Source organism: Lutjanus erythropterus, chromosome 7, assembly GCF_056507025.1.
Source record: "Lutjanus erythropterus isolate fLutEry1 chromosome 7, fLutEry1.hap2, whole genome shotgun sequence".
Lineage (NCBI taxonomy): Eukaryota > Metazoa > Chordata > Actinopteri > Lutjaniformes > Lutjanidae > Lutjanus > Lutjanus erythropterus.
The window spans coordinates 34,015,494-34,032,305 of record NC_139323.1 but is presented as its reverse complement, the minus strand read 5'-3'; the positions used below and the strand labels follow the sequence as shown (position 1 = coordinate 34,032,305).

Below are 16,812 nucleotides of genomic sequence, written 5' to 3'. Positions count from 1 at the left end.
TTAGAGAGAAGCAATGGTTAGTAACTCGACTGAAACTGACTTATCATTTTGGCAGCAAAGTCTGTAACTCATGATGAAAGTCCAACTAATAAACATGGGATAAAACCGCAACAGGACAGCTGCGCCTGATCTCTGCACACACTTTCCCACGTAGAATCCAAGTCAGAGCTGACTTGATTTGCTCAGAGACACCTTGTTAAACCCGACTTATCTGTCAGGATCAGTTATTGACATTTAAACAAATGGACAACATGAAAGCTCCTTAAAAGTGAAGCCAAAACATCTCGATGACCCTTGGCAGCCTTGCTGCAAAAGACATCTAGGTCATAAATCCTGTTAACAGATAAAACATTAAACAATCAAAGTAAACATCAAATACGTTTTTCCCAAATATGGTTTCTATCATTTTAGGCATTTTAAGTAGTTCCTATCACACTGATGTATGTTCAAGAGTTATTTTTTCTGATCAGTTCGGTCTTAATTATTTGATGCTATAAAAAGACACAGCTAGCAGTTGGTCTACGCAGCTAATGTTTGCAGTTTTCTTAGCTGTATCTTTCATTAAACTAGATGTCAGTTCTCATTTCCACAGCTGAAAGCAGAACTGTCACTGTAATGTGATGCAGGGCTGTTGTGGGGGTGTGTGTGTGAAGCCCTGTGAGGGGCGCAGCTCACTTGCATGTGCATGAATGACAGACGCACACATATTCTGGTTCTACTGCATTACTGCATGTAATCTTAGTGCAGTACATTTTTGTGTGAACATCCTCATTACGGACACCAACACAATCAGCTGTTCGCTCGCTCGCTCATTCACATTGCTTCCAGTTAAGATGCAGTGTTTTCGCGAATTATCTGCTTGACTTCGCTCACATCACTTCCACTTAGCAAGGTCTACTGTTACAATAAAGTAGTCCCTTATGGGGCTGTGGTATGTTCACTTTGATTTTCATCCTGTTTGCGTCGAGGCCCTACAGAGGCGCAGCTTCCTGTGCGGTTCCGCTGTGATTTAAAGACAAAAAAATGTAGAAGTTCCCACCCAGTGAAGCATTTTTTTTTCACCAGGGGCCATGATGATGAATTAGCAACACGAAGATGGTTTCAAGGAGACCAAAGTGGTGTCGTGAGATGTGGATTTTCTTGCTCTTTATACTATGTCACCTGATGTGGATGGGTTTAAATTGAAGTTACTTTAAAGTCTGCTGCTTTTCGTACGCCAAAGGCTACCTTGTGTGTCTTCATGAAATACGGAGGGGCATTACAAAGTGTCAGAATTTGACAACCAGGGCATGAGAATGGTCTGGATGCGGTCTTATTCTACATGACACCTGTTTTTATTAACTGCTCATGTCTCTTGTTTACATTGCTACTGGAAGACAGAGGCCATTGTGTCAGAGACAAGACTTTGTAATCTTACCTGCTCTCTCTCAGCTCAAAGCTCAGATTCAAAGATGTCATTATTACACACAAAATCTGCTTGAGTGTGCTTTGACTAACCCTGTTGTCCCACACTGTAATGCACAAAGAGATTAAATGAAAACTAATTGTAGAAGGCGTGGGAGACAGCTCCAGGAAAACCACAGAAACCAAACAAGGAAATTATTCTGTCTCTGGGGTTTTTCATGTTTAATTGCCTGTCATTTAAAAGTTTGACTGATATCTGACGACAAGTTTTGTTTTGTATCATTTCCTGTTAGTACAGAGTGTTCAAAAAAATAATTTCTTGTATTCTATCTTAAAAAAAGCAGTATATAATTGTGACATAGCATCTATCATTCGTGCACCTGCTTCCTCGTTGATCCGACTGGCGGAGGGCATCACCTAATTCACCAATCTGTGAGGGAGTCTTTGTAACGGTCATGTGAAGGTTGATACCTGGATGACATGAGTGCTATTTCCTTCTGGCCTCCTCCTGTGTACATATATACTGAGACCAGCAGTGGTGAAAGGTTGTGTGTTATGACTTGACCTCCATTTCCTGTGCTTAACAGTGTCAGGCAGGCTAAGACAGGAACAGGAGATACTAATCTTCACACCCTGAGCAGTGCTTGGTCCTGGGATGGCAACACATCTCCATGTTGACTAAACTCATACTGTGACTGTATTTTAGAAGCACAAACAAAGCCTTCAAAATCTCCATGAAACAGCTAATGCAGTGCTTATTGGTTACATGTTTCCTGCAGAGGTGACAAAAGTATGCACATTCTGTACTCAAATACAGATACTTGTGTAAAAGAACACTTTGGTGAAAGTAGAAGTACTGGTTCAGTGTCTTTACTCAAGTGAAAGTAAAAAAGTACAGGCTCTGAAATGTACTCAGAGTCTTAAGGTGAAAAGTCACGCTCTGACTGTGATTTCTACCAGCCGTCTCTGTCCAAAGCTATTGGAACCTCACCTTTTCTCAGAAATCTCCCTTTTCTGTCTGTTTCGTCTTGTTATGTTGTTTTGTCTTTTATCTTGCTTTTGTCCTTGTGTATCTTTTTCATCCTTTTAAGTTGTTTTCATCTTTTACACTGTATTTGCTTTATGTTGTTTTCATCATGTTATGCTTTTTATATTGCTTTTGTCTTATTACACCTTTTTACATTGTTTTCTGCTTGCATTAAAACTAAAGTAACAAGCCTGTTTCGTTTGTATGTGAGTAGAAGTAAAAAGTTCTCAGCAAAAACACTAAAGTGGACTTGGAAATCTACATAAATGTAGTAACAAAGTATTTGTACTTAGTTACTTAGGGAGCAACTTGTCACAGACATTTTTTGCCATTTCCAGTAGCAAATAGTGCTGTGCATTACACCCCCACCTCTGCTCCATGCAGCTAAAGCAGTCCGTGGATGTAACGCTAGGAAGGACAGTGGTCCTTTTAGCTGCTACTTCCCAGACTGAGTGCTCAGAGGGAAGACGACCTTCCAGAAACCAAAAAAGTGTCCAAGACCAACAAAGGCCAGTTTAACGACGGGGAACCAACAGTATGAAGGTTTAGCTGCTGGGTTTGACTTCCAGCACTCCAGAGCTGAGTCACAGCTCACCAAGCTGACACAAGTAAAACTATTTTTCTATCAGGAAACTCCATTTTGAACATATTCTCCAATGCTGCATCATAAGTGTTTCATTGGAATCAAAATTAATGTCCACCCTTGAGTGCAGGATGTGTCATAATGTTTTTACCAACTTCCAGAAAACAAACGCTGAATTACCATTAAAATTAGGCTACCCAAGAATACTTACAACATGGTTGTTTGTCATTGCTGGGATTGACGTACAGGTGGCATATTGTGCAATAAGGCCTAGGTGATAAAAACACTCAAAAACACTTATTTTGAATTCATCAGAAACTTGTCACCATGATTGCTGACGCTGTGGATGCAGAATCAGGTCTTGGCACGTCTTATATGAAGGTTCACTTACAGGAAGATTCTGTTCCTCGCTTAACGAGAAGGTTTGCAAGTTCCAACACGCACAGTAGAAAGTTATCCATCCTGTACTCATGATACCCCTTGTACACACTGTTATTTATTTATCTGTCTCACATTATATTTCACCCTCTTATTTCTTAAATTGATAAAAGTCATAGTTGGCTACTGACAGCTGTAAAACATGAACTTCATTGATCCACAGGGGGAGTTTTGGTCAGTTAACAACACATAAAGGACAAATCACACCCATAAAAACAGAAAAAGGAAATATAAGAGGTTATTATATTGCTCTGGGGCCAGCCAAAGCCAGTAAAAATTCACCATACCAATAAAATATCATACAGTTAAAGTAAAAAAAAGACCCAGCTACCCCTAAATTCAACAGCATGGCCTGTAAAATATCCACATACGTACAGGATGAAGTCAGATGACAGCACAAAAGACTTACTGTTTTATGCAGCATCTTTAACTCTGCAGCCTATCCTATTTTTAGGATTATTTAAGTAGATTAATTGCATTATAAAACAAACCTGACCTCTCTCTTGCATTCCTACTTGTCAGCTTCTGGACTGTTACAGTATATGAAGGTAGAGTAGCAGAAAGACAGCAGGGCCAGGAGGACAAGCAGACAAGACAAGACAAAAGGACAAGCAGCAGTCACACAGCAAGTACATTCAGTGATTAATTAGTACATTTTTAAATCTCATTTGTGTGTGAATGTTAGTGTCGCATCTGTTCGGCTTTCAGGGGCCGTTGTGGGGGGCATTTTTAAAGCGAGAGTGAAGATAGCAGCATTATATGAAACTAGATGACCGAAGGCATCAATTTGTACCAACTATGCCAGGTTGTTGAGGCTAAATAACCCTCCAAAGTTAGGCTTTTTTTTTGTGAGGAAAAAACTGGCACGGCCATCTTCAACGGGGTCCCTTGACCTCTCACCGTTAGATATCTGAATGTAAATGAGTTCTACGGCTACCCAAGAGTTTTACAGATATAAATGCCCAATTTATGATGCCATGCAGTTTTGGGCATTAACCACGCGCCACACATTTTCAACAGGAGACAGGTCTGGACTGCAGGCAGGTCAGTCTCGTACATTAACTCTTTCACTACGAAGCCACGCTGTTGGAAGAATGTGTCTTGGCATCGTCTTGCTGAGATGCGAGGGACGTCTCTGAAAAAGACGTCATCTGGATGGCAGCATATGTTGCTCTAAAACCTTTATGTACCTGTCAGCATTAGTGAAGCATTCATAGATGTGACAGTAAGCCATACCATGGGCGCTAACACCCCCCCTTGAATCTTTTAATGATATTATTGATTCTAGATGGTGAAATCACAAAATTCTTTGCAAGTAGTGTGTTGAAAAACGTTCTTAAAACATTATTATTTGACCACACAATTTTTGACAAAGTGGTGAATCTCACCCTCGCTACAACTTTCTCAGTCTTTTGTTGCCCCTGTCCCAACTTTTTTAAAATGTGTAGGAGGCATCAAATTCAGAATGAGTGTATATTGTCAAAAATGACTCGCAGATGATTGCATTCTGTTTTTATTTGTATTTTCCACAACATCCCAGCTTTTTTGAATTGAGGGCATAAACCCATACAATTTGGCAAACCCAGGCTACAATAGCACTCCACTATTCTATGTATGAAAATCAAGACAGCTTTATTAAAAAGAAACATCAGTGTGGCATTGCAGCAGGTGCTTCACTGTCTGTGCTGAGTTTACTCTTCTATTTATGGTTTGGTTTCTGAATCATCGGAACCTTTCAAATGACCTCCGGCTTTATGTAGACCTATCAAAAGGATGTTTTTATTGCCAATACCGGAGCAGATGTACATGCACTGCAGGCTTTATGGCATCTGTATGCTTTGGGAGTGGCATTACGCGGGTTATACGTGGACAAACATAACTCAAGGCCTAATGATCTCTTGCCACAAGGCTCTTACGTGGTGAGGACAGTTGCCCATTCGGCTGAAAAAACTCTCAGAGCCCCTGAGTCATTTTGTTCTTGTCTTTGGTTTCTGTCCTTCTTGACTTGACCAATTAGCTAACTGGTCTGGCTGGGTGACCGTCTCAAGGTCCATTGCACTTAATCCAATCCAATGAGCATATTTCTGTTGTCTATCATATTATTTGCATGGTATTTCACCTGATGTAAGATAGCTTTTGCATCTAGTCTTAGCAATAATATTGTAGCATTTACACAGCCATTGAGTAGCTTTACCTATTTAATACACTTTCACATGGTTCTTGTGTCCAGTGGAAATGCTGTTTGCATTTAGGAAAAGTCACCTGGAGACACACATCTCAGCTGACTCAAAGAGTTCAAGCATTAACATTAGCTTACATAAGCCAGCTACACTAATCTGCTAATGAGAGTCACCATTTTAGCCGACAAGATGCACCGTCGTCAGCTAGAAACGAGAAGCTGCTTTTGTTTACTTCCCTGTGGAATCAGAGACCTCATGTTTCAACAATTACTGCCAATGTCAATGTTAAATCTGCCCCCATTATCGCTAATCGCAAATAGCACACGTGCAGAGCGAGACTTTTATTTTAATGAAAAAAATGACCCATTTGTCATTTTCAACAGCCCTCCCAGTCACTTCAATCTGGCGCATGGCCTGACGGGTCCTTCGGAATATCGTAAGGTAAGTCTGTCTCTTTGTTTATGTGTGTGTGTGTGTGTGTGTGTGTGTGCGTGTGTGTGTGTGTACTGTATGTGGAAGTCGGCACAGACAACACACACACAAACCACTGGGAAACTGACCCAGGAAGGGCAGCTGACAATAAATAAGTCACACCCCCTGTAAAAGATACAAAGATAAAAATATATTAAGATGTGTTTATCTGCATGTAAATGAGGGCAACAGCCCATCGGAAATGCTGCCCCAGAAATTGTGACCTACCAATTATAAGAATAAAGTGCATAACAAAGATGTTTCTGCAACTTTTTGGCTTAGTTTCCACAATGAGTCGTTGTCCCTATTTGTTGTGTTTTTGCAATTTAATGAACCACAGATTGTACAACCTGTACAATAAATCACCTGTAGCTATGCTGACAGGTTGCCCATCCCAAGTCCCTAACCATGCAAACCTTGTTGCTTGTATGCATACAGGCACCTTTCCAAGGAGCTAAAAATACCTGCACACTCACCTGCTGATGTTTACTTAAGTGTGGGGCGGAACAACTGGCAAGCTTTAAGACGGAAGAGTCTCCCAAACTTTTGCAGAACACAAGACGCCAATTTATGAATGTTGAACTGCATATGCAAGGGTCTACCGACTTCTGACACGGGCCTTGGTCTTGTTTTGTTGGGAGAATTTACAGGCGGAAGTTTCTGAAAGTTTTTGTATGACGTGTGAGCAGCCCGACCATTGCAGCTGTTAGAATATAATGTTGCCGTAGCCTGTCATCTGTCAGATCAACAACGCACTGCTGTCTGTCCATCCATCCAACAGTACAAGTCATATATTATAACTTTACTTGCTCACTTTATAAAGATGATAAGTTTTAATCAAAGCACGGGGAGCACATTTCAGAATAAAATACAAATTTTCACTGAGGAAAATTTCAACAGGCTCTGTGATTTTTGTGTTTTGTCAGGCTGTTTCACTCATATTTCAAATGCCTGAGTGTGTGTGTGTGTGTGTGTTTGGTCTCATTCTGTGTGGGTGTCACTCTCCGAAATGCACAAACAAACAGTATTTAACAAGTTCTCTTCAAGCCGTCGTTACTGTTTTGTATGAGCGTATCAGAAAATGGAGTCCATCCATCATGTTGCCCGTGATACCACGCCAGTGTGCTGTACTGGTTAAAATTAGCAGAATAAAAAAAAAAGGAGAAGAAGAATGAGACACTCACTGTGTGTGTGCTTGTTCTGTGCCAAACCTACAGCTTTGAGTTGGGTGCATTTTGGGTAATCACAAGTATTTGATCAGACTGACTCACACATTAGCGTGAGTCAGTCTGATGTTCATGATTAGTGTGAATCTCTGCCCCAAACAAACCAATAACCCTACTTGATAGCAATATATGATAATCATCATTAATACATTTTTAGTCAATTAAAAGTTAATAGTTAGTTTCTGTTAAATAATTTTCATATATCCTTTATAAAACATTTATTAATCAACTGTAAAGTTTTATGAACCTAAAACTAGCCATCAAAATAATGTTTATAGTTGCACTAAGCTGTAGTTATTTATCGTTTACAAAATCTTATAAACGTCAGTTGCAACTTAACAATAACCATCAGATAATGTTAAAGGGTCTTGGTCGGTGGATCTACGCTCCAAACTATGATGCTGTAGTGTCAGTTTTGCACATGAAGGGCAAACTACTCGGGTATGTTTAGGAAAAGATCGTACTTTAGCTTAAAATATGTATGTTACTCATAGACGTAACATAAGTTACTTATGTAAGTACATGAAGTATTGTAATCATCAGTAGCAATCCAAATAATCTTTCTTGGCAGTTTACAAACTAATTATTAGCAATCAACAAAGTGTTACGAACCTGATCCATCTCTCCGTTTAATCATTACCAAATACTAATAATTTAGAATAAAACTAATTTATTCAGAATGTAATTGTGACTTACCAGCTATGATAAAATATACAATTTATACATAAACTATTTTTTTATATTAGACAGATAATTGTAGAAAAATATAAATTATAGAATTACTAATAATTACCAAATATAATCAATTATAATTAATTGTTGTTTAATTTTAACTACTAACTAAAGTGAAATCAATTATCAATTTAGCATTTATTAATGATGTTTTATATGTATATGTTACCTCACATCTGTTGAATCGTACAGTGTTTCATGCTGTTTCAATTCAGAGAAAATCACATTTCTCACAATGTCTGATTTCATAAGAAACTGGAAGTCCAGGGCTTCCTGTTTTCTAAAACAGCACATATCACTAATGCACTTAATTTTCAAGTCAACAGATGCCACTCAGTGATAAAAAAGGACAAGGACAAGAAACTGCCCGGTATCTTTTGTTGGATAAAACAAGGATCACTTTAACGTCTGTCTCAAAAACTGAAACTCAAGCTAGTGCTGTAATTTCTTTTAAATATTTTGTTCCTGTGGGTGGATTATTGTCTTATTTACTGCATATCTTCACTCTGGTGATGGCAACCCAGGGATTAAAATGCTGAAAATGTTTGAATATGAGAGACCAGGAGCTCTATTTATAAAAAAAAAAAACTACTGTATATATACGTTGTCACTTAGGAGGATGAAGTGTTAAGTCTTGCCAACAACCGCACTGTATTTGCTTCTCCATAACAGAGAAAATAAGCCATCGGCCCACCAGAACTTGGCACAGCTTTTATGTTTCCATGCTTATGCGGTGGAGTATTGCTTTAAACATATAACAGACAATCATTATGCAAACATCTCATTAATTTTCTAATGCCATGTTTTAAGATCTATTTGCTTTTCTTTAAACAGACCACAAGACTAGATTTCAGAGCACAAAGCACTAAAAGCAGTAAGGCGAAAAAATGTGTGTTCCTAAAAAAAAAAAGATCACTTTGTTCCAAGAAAGCAATTTAAATAATTTAATGTCATTCAAATCACTAACAATTTAACAAGCACTTCAACACTGCAACAAACTTTGTACTCAAATGGTGACAATTAACAATAAATAAAACTTTGTTTAACCTTTAAGTTAACTTAACTATTAACTCCTAAGATTCCTACAACATGCTTTGAAAGTTAAGACCAAGGCATATTCTCAGGGTATACAAGGAGTTTTAACATCCTATCATGCAAGGTGAAACATTCTACCTCTATAGTCATTCCACTCAAATAGTTTACTACATAAAATCACAACTCTTGACACTTCAGTGCTGTAAGAATTTAGTTTAGACGGTTTAGATAATAGCTGGCGGTCGTGCGCTGAGGAATTATTATTAGACATCACCGGCCGTAAATGGGAACTTCATTCAAATTCCACACAAAAAATGTGCATGACTATGTTTTGTTAACATAAAAAATATAATTATCTTGAATTTTTAATTAAAATAAAACTACTTTTACTTGTTTTTAACTTATAAACCTTAAATAGATTGAGTATTGGGACAAAATATCACCAACAGGCAGCTTAAATCTAAGAAATATCAGTTTTTTAAAATCCCATCCAATCTTCCAATCTAAAAAAAAAAAAAAAAAGAAGTAGGAAGAAAAATCTCCTTTCAAAGTGTCCCAGAATGCCTCTTGCACAACTAAGTGGCCTCCTGCAACACTTTACTTAGGATGACATATCACTATTGAGTCCTCTGTCCACTATGGATTTGTTGGCTTCCTCTGTGCTGTCATTAGATAATTGGCCAACTCTTATTGCGACAGCTTATTCTGTGTCAGTGGCAGTTAAAAGCTACAACTAAACAAGCACTCTCTCTCTCTCACACACACACACACACACACACACACACACACACGCACACAACTAATCGAGTGTGACCGTTGCATCTTACATCCTCTATCTTTATCTGCACAGGAAACACCTCTGCAAAGAAGGCCAAAGGAGGTCCGCTGCATGGCTTGCTTACGCAGCTCCGCCGTCAGAGCGGGCGTCAGTCACCGCACTGATTCATTCATTGTCAAAAGTGGTCAATTCACCCGTGTACGCAGACTTATCATCCAGTGCAAACACACACTACGGGGTCATTATCGTTAAGGCTGGTCATGACTATTCTTCTTGTTGTAACATAGTCCTCAGGTGTGAAGTGCTCAGTGTGGGGATCCTCCCGTGGCGGGACTAAAGCACAGTTCTTCTGGATTTAGTGACGACGCCGAGGTGCGAGGCCTCTGTGTGTGTGGCGCGCGTGGGGGTCGAGCCTCCTTCCTTCTTTGTTGTGAGTCCTTCCTCCAGAAGGAGCTCAAACATTTCCAGTTTTGGGTTTTATGTCCTTTCTCCCTCCCCGTGAGCGCGCCTTCACCCCTTCGTGGCGTCGGCGGCGAGGTTTTCCAGGAGAGTTCTATAAATGTCCGAGCGGAGGAACCGCGGGTACGAGTCTCTTTCCATCAGCCCGTAAACTATCTTCTGAGCGTCGTCAAAGCAGTGCGTGGTGGGAGTCTTGACGTTCCTTTTGATCTGCTCTCGGGTGTGATAGTCAATGTTGATCTGGAATGAGGCAGATAGAGAGGAATGAGGGGATTTGAGCCAAGAGCGAAAGATCTGAGAGTCAACCTTTGAGCAGGCACTTCTCCTATTAGATCATCTGTCAGAGCGCAATATGCATCTTCATTTTTCAAACTGATAACAGATGGAAGCATGTGCACTGCAAAAAGCTTAACTGCAATTTAGTGGAATCAACTCATCTTTTGTCATTAACTTGATGTAAATATACAGATTTATTTATTCAGGTTAATTAAACTTAAGTTTTAAGAGTTCTTCTAACTTTAAGTCTTTTGACTTGAAATTTTGAGTTGAATAAATGTCCTGTACAGAGTTTAATCATCTCATTAAAGCTACTAAAATAAGTTTTTAATTGATTATGAAATTTAATACTGACGCTTCTCTACAAACAGTATAAGCAATTGCGACCATCTTTAAGAAGATTGACTGCTATATTTTGTGGTTAATACAATAAAAATTCTACTGCTTTTATCCACAGGGGCCTCCAAAATTTCCCAACTTAAATATGTAGATTTTATTTATTCAAGTTGATTAAACTCAAAATTTCTGGTATTCATTTTCAAAGCTCTTCACGACTAATAAACATGAGTTCTTATGAAATCTTGAGTTGAATAAATGCACTGTACAGAGTTCAATCAACTCATTAAAGCTGCCACAAGGAGTTTTTAATTGACTATGAAACAGTCTCAATTTAATACTGATGACCTGCATGACATCCGCGAAAAAAATCGTTCTGGCTGTGTTTAAATTTTCCCACGCTGACTCACGATGAGATGTATGTAAGCCAGTTAAAAAGAAGCAGGAGGATTTTTTTTATTTAGATAAATGTATTTTTGACGTTAGTATTTGCGGTTATGGCAGTGGACACACTGGCGCTTTTGTCCACAGGGGCCTCCAAAATCAACAAAGTTCCTTGTAGTAGCTTTAAATTAAGTTTCTAAAGAAACGTGGACTTTATCTACTCGGTTTTGTGGCAGCGCAATTTACACAGATAAGTTCTTTTACGTACTTTTAACAGAGTAATCAGTTTCCCTTTTTTTTTTTTCTTGTTAGGATTTACAGTGTGGTAAGAAGTTTCACACATTGTCTTTGTGCCAGTGTTGGAACTGCTGAAGCTGTAAGTTCTTTGTGTGAAATGAAGAACTGACACTTCAAACTGAAAAAAAAAAATTAAAAAATTTGATTGTAATGTTTAGCAGTGTGACTGGAGAGTTATTGGTTCAACTTAAATTCCTAAGCTTATTGAGCAGGTTTGCTAAGTACAACTTAATTAATATCAAGTTTATTTGTTTTGAAATATTTAAAAATGACTTCAACTTGTCTTCTCAGTCAGCCTTAAGTTTTAAGGCAGCCCAGGCACCGACCGTTTTAAGTTTATTTTTGTATCTGTGTATGAATGTGAAGGGTCTCTAAGTTTGGATTTACCTCTTTAGGAGATTCTGCTTTGATGAATTGCTCATAAATCTTCTTTGCTCTAGAGGACATTCTGAATGAAGACTTGATCTTCTTGTAATCCTCGCAGGTGAGCCAGAACTCGATATTCTCATCGCTGTATTCGGATTTGAGAAAGTTGCGAAAAGTAGCCAGTCCATCTGAGGAAAGACGGAAAACACACCAAGCGTGAAGCACAGATGACACCTTGTTTCAGCTGTCTTGAAAAGAAAAAAAAAAAACAGTTATCCTCTTTGAACTCTCATTCTCAAAAACATAATTTTTTAGCCGTATTCTCATCCTCAAGGGAGAAGCAACCTACATTTAGACTCGAGAAGCCTTTCCAGTGACTGTGACCATTGTTGGGTATCTTCTAAACTTAGCCTGCTGGGAGAGAATGCAAGTCAGATTACTCAACCAGAATCAAATTTTTGTAAAATGAAGCTGTGGCGAACTGCAAGGGCTGCAAAGGGCACAGAGGCAGCCTAATCAAGAAAAGCATAGCAGATGTGCTTATCAAATTCATACAAAAATGTCAAACCATGGGATATGTTGGCGTGCGTGTGTGCTGTGCCAAAGCAAACATGGTGTCTCTAGTTCATTTGAATCCTTTCATGATGCCATAGATGGAAATGATAGGAGCAGGGCCGGCTATTTTAAAACTGAAATGTATGCAAAACACTCCATAAGTCTCCTTACCTCTCAGAGCTTGATGAGTGTGAGAACATGCACTGGAGTCGGCACATAAAGTTCTTTCCACTGTGTAGAGATAAGAAATGCATGAATATATCCCTATTGGATTTACTGCTGTTAAATTAGCTTCAAGTGAGTCGGTCAAAGCATGTTAGGCATGTTAGTAATTAGAAAACAGAGCATGTGGTGTAGTAAACTTAGATGACATTATTAACTTAAACTATTTATAAGGATATACCATGAAGCATCCATAATATTGCTTTGTGTTCTTTAGTCTGAAAGGTTTGTCGTAACATCTCTTTACAAATTAAATAGATACCTTAACTAAAATAAAAGATTTTTAATAAAGCTCCAAATTAATATATTTACTAGAAATGCCGTCAAAGTTTCACTCACATGTTCTTGTTTCTCTTCCTGTCATCTCTGTCCATGATGAAGTGCTGTGTGTTGAGTGGTTCGACGATTAGGCTGGGCATTGTTTTGTTAAGTCCACACTCTCAGGCTCTTGGTCCTGGTCATGCTGCGGCTGAGAGACACTTAGGAGGGTTCCCCCTGCGACGCGGCTTTTTATACCAAGGTTTCCTGTTGCCACGGACCGGGGCTGCTGGGATACATCAGCAGCTCAGCCCCAGACTGAAGAGGAAGCACCCCTTCCTCCTCCTTCCCCCTGTTCCTCCTCTCCTCCTACCTCACTGAAACAACACATACTCACACTGTAACTGCATACATGCCTCCCTCCTCTTGATGCTTTACTCCCTATTATGTCTCTCTGCTTCCTTTCTTTTCCTCCCGCTGTTGCAGATCTTTCCCTCCTCCTGACTGGATGAGCCAAACAATCAGCACTCTCTGTGGCTGAAAGCGTGCTGTGTCCACATTATTTTTAGTCTGACAGCACACATGCAAATTACAGTAACACTGAGTGTGATAAGCAAATTGTGACCTTTGCATGCGGTGTGTTTTTGTAGTTTGGAAAAGTGAAGCTTGCTGAAGACAAATGGAAGGATTGCTCTTCTGTCTTGTGAGTCTTTAGATTTCAACATTTATTGATCCCGCAAAGGGAAATTCAAAAATGTGGCGTACATTCGTGCAACACGAGGCTACAGCCATATGCGAGAAAGAGGAAACAGTGAATTGATTGCAACAGAGAGACTCAGCAAGGCGACAGGAAGTTAGAAATTGTCAGAATGTCATATCCTACATGGCCAAACTGCAGACAGAAATCCTTATTTGGAAGGTAGGGTATGCAAGTCTGTGTGTTGTATTTTATTGTATATAACAGCTTGGGAAACCCTCAGAAATTAGAACATTTTTCCAACCTTTGCATCCTCTCAGTGCAGGGTTTTTAGAGTGACAACACAAGAGAGTTGAAGGATAGTTTGGATTATTTAATATGGTGTTTTATAAGGTTGCTACTCAGTGTCTTATCCATGGTAGATGCTGGTCAGCCAGTGTGCTTTCCTTCCAACTCGTCAAATAACAACATTTTGTCACTGTCCCTCTGCCTCTCTTACAGTTGCACAAGTTACCCTGAAGTAAAGGATGCTGCCAGAAAGAGTTTTTCATGTGTTTCATTTGTAAAACATCACAGTTTGGGTACGCTTACGCACAAAAACTGCTTCTTAGGATAAGACCATGTCTGGGATTACAATAAATACGTTACGTTAGACAAGTCATGTGACATCACTGACACGACATGCAAGACGAAAGTGACATGACGCACATAAACTTAAGTACTTTACAACTTTAAATAACGTTTTGGTTTCACATGGAACACAAACCCCAGTCTCCTGAGGGAAAGTCTTGTTTTTGTTTGAGCCATCCATCAACCCCACCTCCTCTAGATGAGGACTTTTTCCCTCTCTCCTCTCTTCCAGCTACTAACGGGCACTGTGCGCATCTGCATGGGTCGATGAGTCACGGTGACGAAACATCTGTATTTGAGGAGTTGGGAATGAGAGCACACTGGATGGCCACATTCCTAAATTGGAGAAGCAGAGAGGAGGCTAAACGATGTATAGCTGTGGATGGAATCAGCAATAAAAGGTGTTTGAGCCACTTAAACCACAGTTATATAAGCCAAATGTTGCCCTCCCTCTAAACCAACCAAACTCCGTTGTTGTCATTTTGACTCACAGAACATGGAATCACACAATAACACAAACAAATTAACAAACTGAGGCAGCGTTAGTACAGCAACTCCTGTTTTCTACGAGCTAAAATGACTGATTTCACCAATGGAGTTTGGTTAGTTTGGAGAGAGCAATATTTTGCTTATATATCAGCAGTTTTTCTTTAGAAAAGTCTGTCTTATGGGAAGGTGAAGTGGTTAAAATAGTCTAAATGTATTGCACACTTAATGATATAGATGCTTTTAGGTGGAACTTAAATAGCCTTTGTTGCCGGCACTGACTATATACAACCCCACATTAAAATGTCTTAACTTTTTCTTTAATATGTTAGAAAATTAAGTAGATAGGATTGCTGAAAAATATCTTATACTGCACACATTTACATTGACATTTAGAATAATTCCTGTGAGGGTGAATTACCTAAAATGGAAGAAATTGTGACATCAGTGACATGGCCAACATGGTCAACTACTACATGGGTCTACACTTACTTACACATTATACCTACACATTTGACGGACCACAGCCTGTTACTTTTGAGCTTGTTACTTGTTCAAAGGACTGGGAGCAGACAGGGGCAAAGAGAAAAAAACAGGCTTGGCCCAAAGTCCAGTTGGGGTGTGAGAACTTCTAGTGAACTGGACAGTTTCTTGGCGAGTGACGAGCGTTAGCTGGAATTAGCAATAGTAGTGCTGACCCTCAACATTTTTATGTTTCCTTCAAATCATTGCTGCCCTATTACGTATTTTGTCTGGCGCTGAGGTCAAGGCCGCTGCAGATGATGACTGAAGAATAAGCTGTGGGAATTTATTGGCTTCAACATTCGATCCTGAACTTCTGTCTTATCTTAAAGGTGGGGGCCTGCTTGAACTAATCTAGTTTGCATGTAAGTGTCAAGGAAAAGTGCCAAAGAGGGGCATGATGTGATTGTCAAAATTTGATAACAGCACACAGTGATTCAAACAGTCTCTCCACAAAGGTATTTGTGGTGATGCACCAGGTTTTGCACTTAAAGTTATTCTAAACTAAAAAAAAAAAGAACTGAAGAGAAGTTCAAATCCAGCCAACTTTCACTCCTCCACACACCTTGCAAAACACTGTGTTAAATGAGTGTGAATGTTAGCTAGTCAGTTTCAGAAACTTAAAAAAGAAGCACCCCTTGAACATCGGTGGAGCAGCGATTTTAAGTTTGGGATGGAAGCACCGCAGCCCCCACTGACTTCAGGCCCAGTTCCAGTCAGTGACACGCCAAATAAATATAAGTGCCTATCTTTTTCATGTCGTCATTTCCTTCGCCACAATATGCAAAGTTCAAAATGTACGTGGTAACACCACAACCTCCACCCCAAGATATTCACCAGCATTCAAAAAAACTTTTAAATGCTTTTTGTCAAGTAAGATTATGCTCTTCACTCTTCACATTGAAGTAAACTGACATAAACTCGTTCTGTGGTTTGTGTTTTTATCCACACACCATCCTGGTCACCAGCATCACCGCTTACAGTCCCAAAATATTTTTTCAGTAGTAGTATTGACAGACTAACAAGCTAACTTGATTTCTTTGTGTCTAACATTAGTGATTAGTCCTACCTGTCAAATTAAATATTTATTCAAATCAGATGCCCAGTCATGGATGATGACAGTGTTTTAATAGCTGAAGGCAAGAACTGTCACTGTACTTGGTTGTTGTTCCTCTTTTCTGTTTTAAAGACAAAATAATGTTGAAATTTCTACCCAGTGAAGCATTGCTTCAGAAGAGGCCACGATCACGAGTTACCTGTAAGATTAGCTGGGTTCACTTACACTGGTGTTACTATATTTAGAATATTTTCACAAGTTTACTTTGCTGTCAGACAGCTTTTTCTGAAGGAACAGGACTTGCTGGTCTACCGCGGTCTCAACCTGATAGTTTGTTTGTGCTATTGTATGACTTTGAGGAAACCGAAAAATCCTTTTAAACACCTAAGTCAT

At 39.2% G+C, this 16,812-nt stretch overlaps 1 protein-coding gene across 4 annotated transcripts; it reads right to left on the bottom strand.

The window, feature by feature from the left end:
* Nucleotides 1–10,254: 10,254 nt before the first annotated feature.
* On the bottom strand, nucleotides 10,255–13,400 carry LOC146324283 (regulator of G-protein signaling 13-like). 4 transcript variants are annotated; one of them, XM_084723590.1, is made up of 5 exons: nucleotides 13,109–13,399; nucleotides 12,719–12,778; nucleotides 12,342–12,403; nucleotides 12,014–12,180; nucleotides 10,255–10,573 (listed from the first exon to the last, which is right to left on the bottom strand). In XM_084723590.1, exons 1-5 carry the CDS (start codon nucleotides 13,186–13,188, stop codon nucleotides 10,385–10,387), a joined length of 558 nt encoding a protein of 185 aa, XP_084579716.1. In that variant the 5' UTR covers nucleotides 13,189–13,399; the 3' UTR covers nucleotides 10,255–10,384. The 4 variants fall into 4 exon arrangements, with proteins under 4 accessions (XP_084579716.1, XP_084579714.1, XP_084579717.1 ...); XM_084723588.1 differs by having other exon boundaries at nucleotides 12,342–12,406; nucleotides 13,109–13,393; XM_084723591.1 differs by lacking the exon at nucleotides 12,719–12,778 and having other exon boundaries at nucleotides 12,342–12,406; nucleotides 13,109–13,400.
* Nucleotides 13,401–16,812: the final 3,412 nt, after the last annotated feature.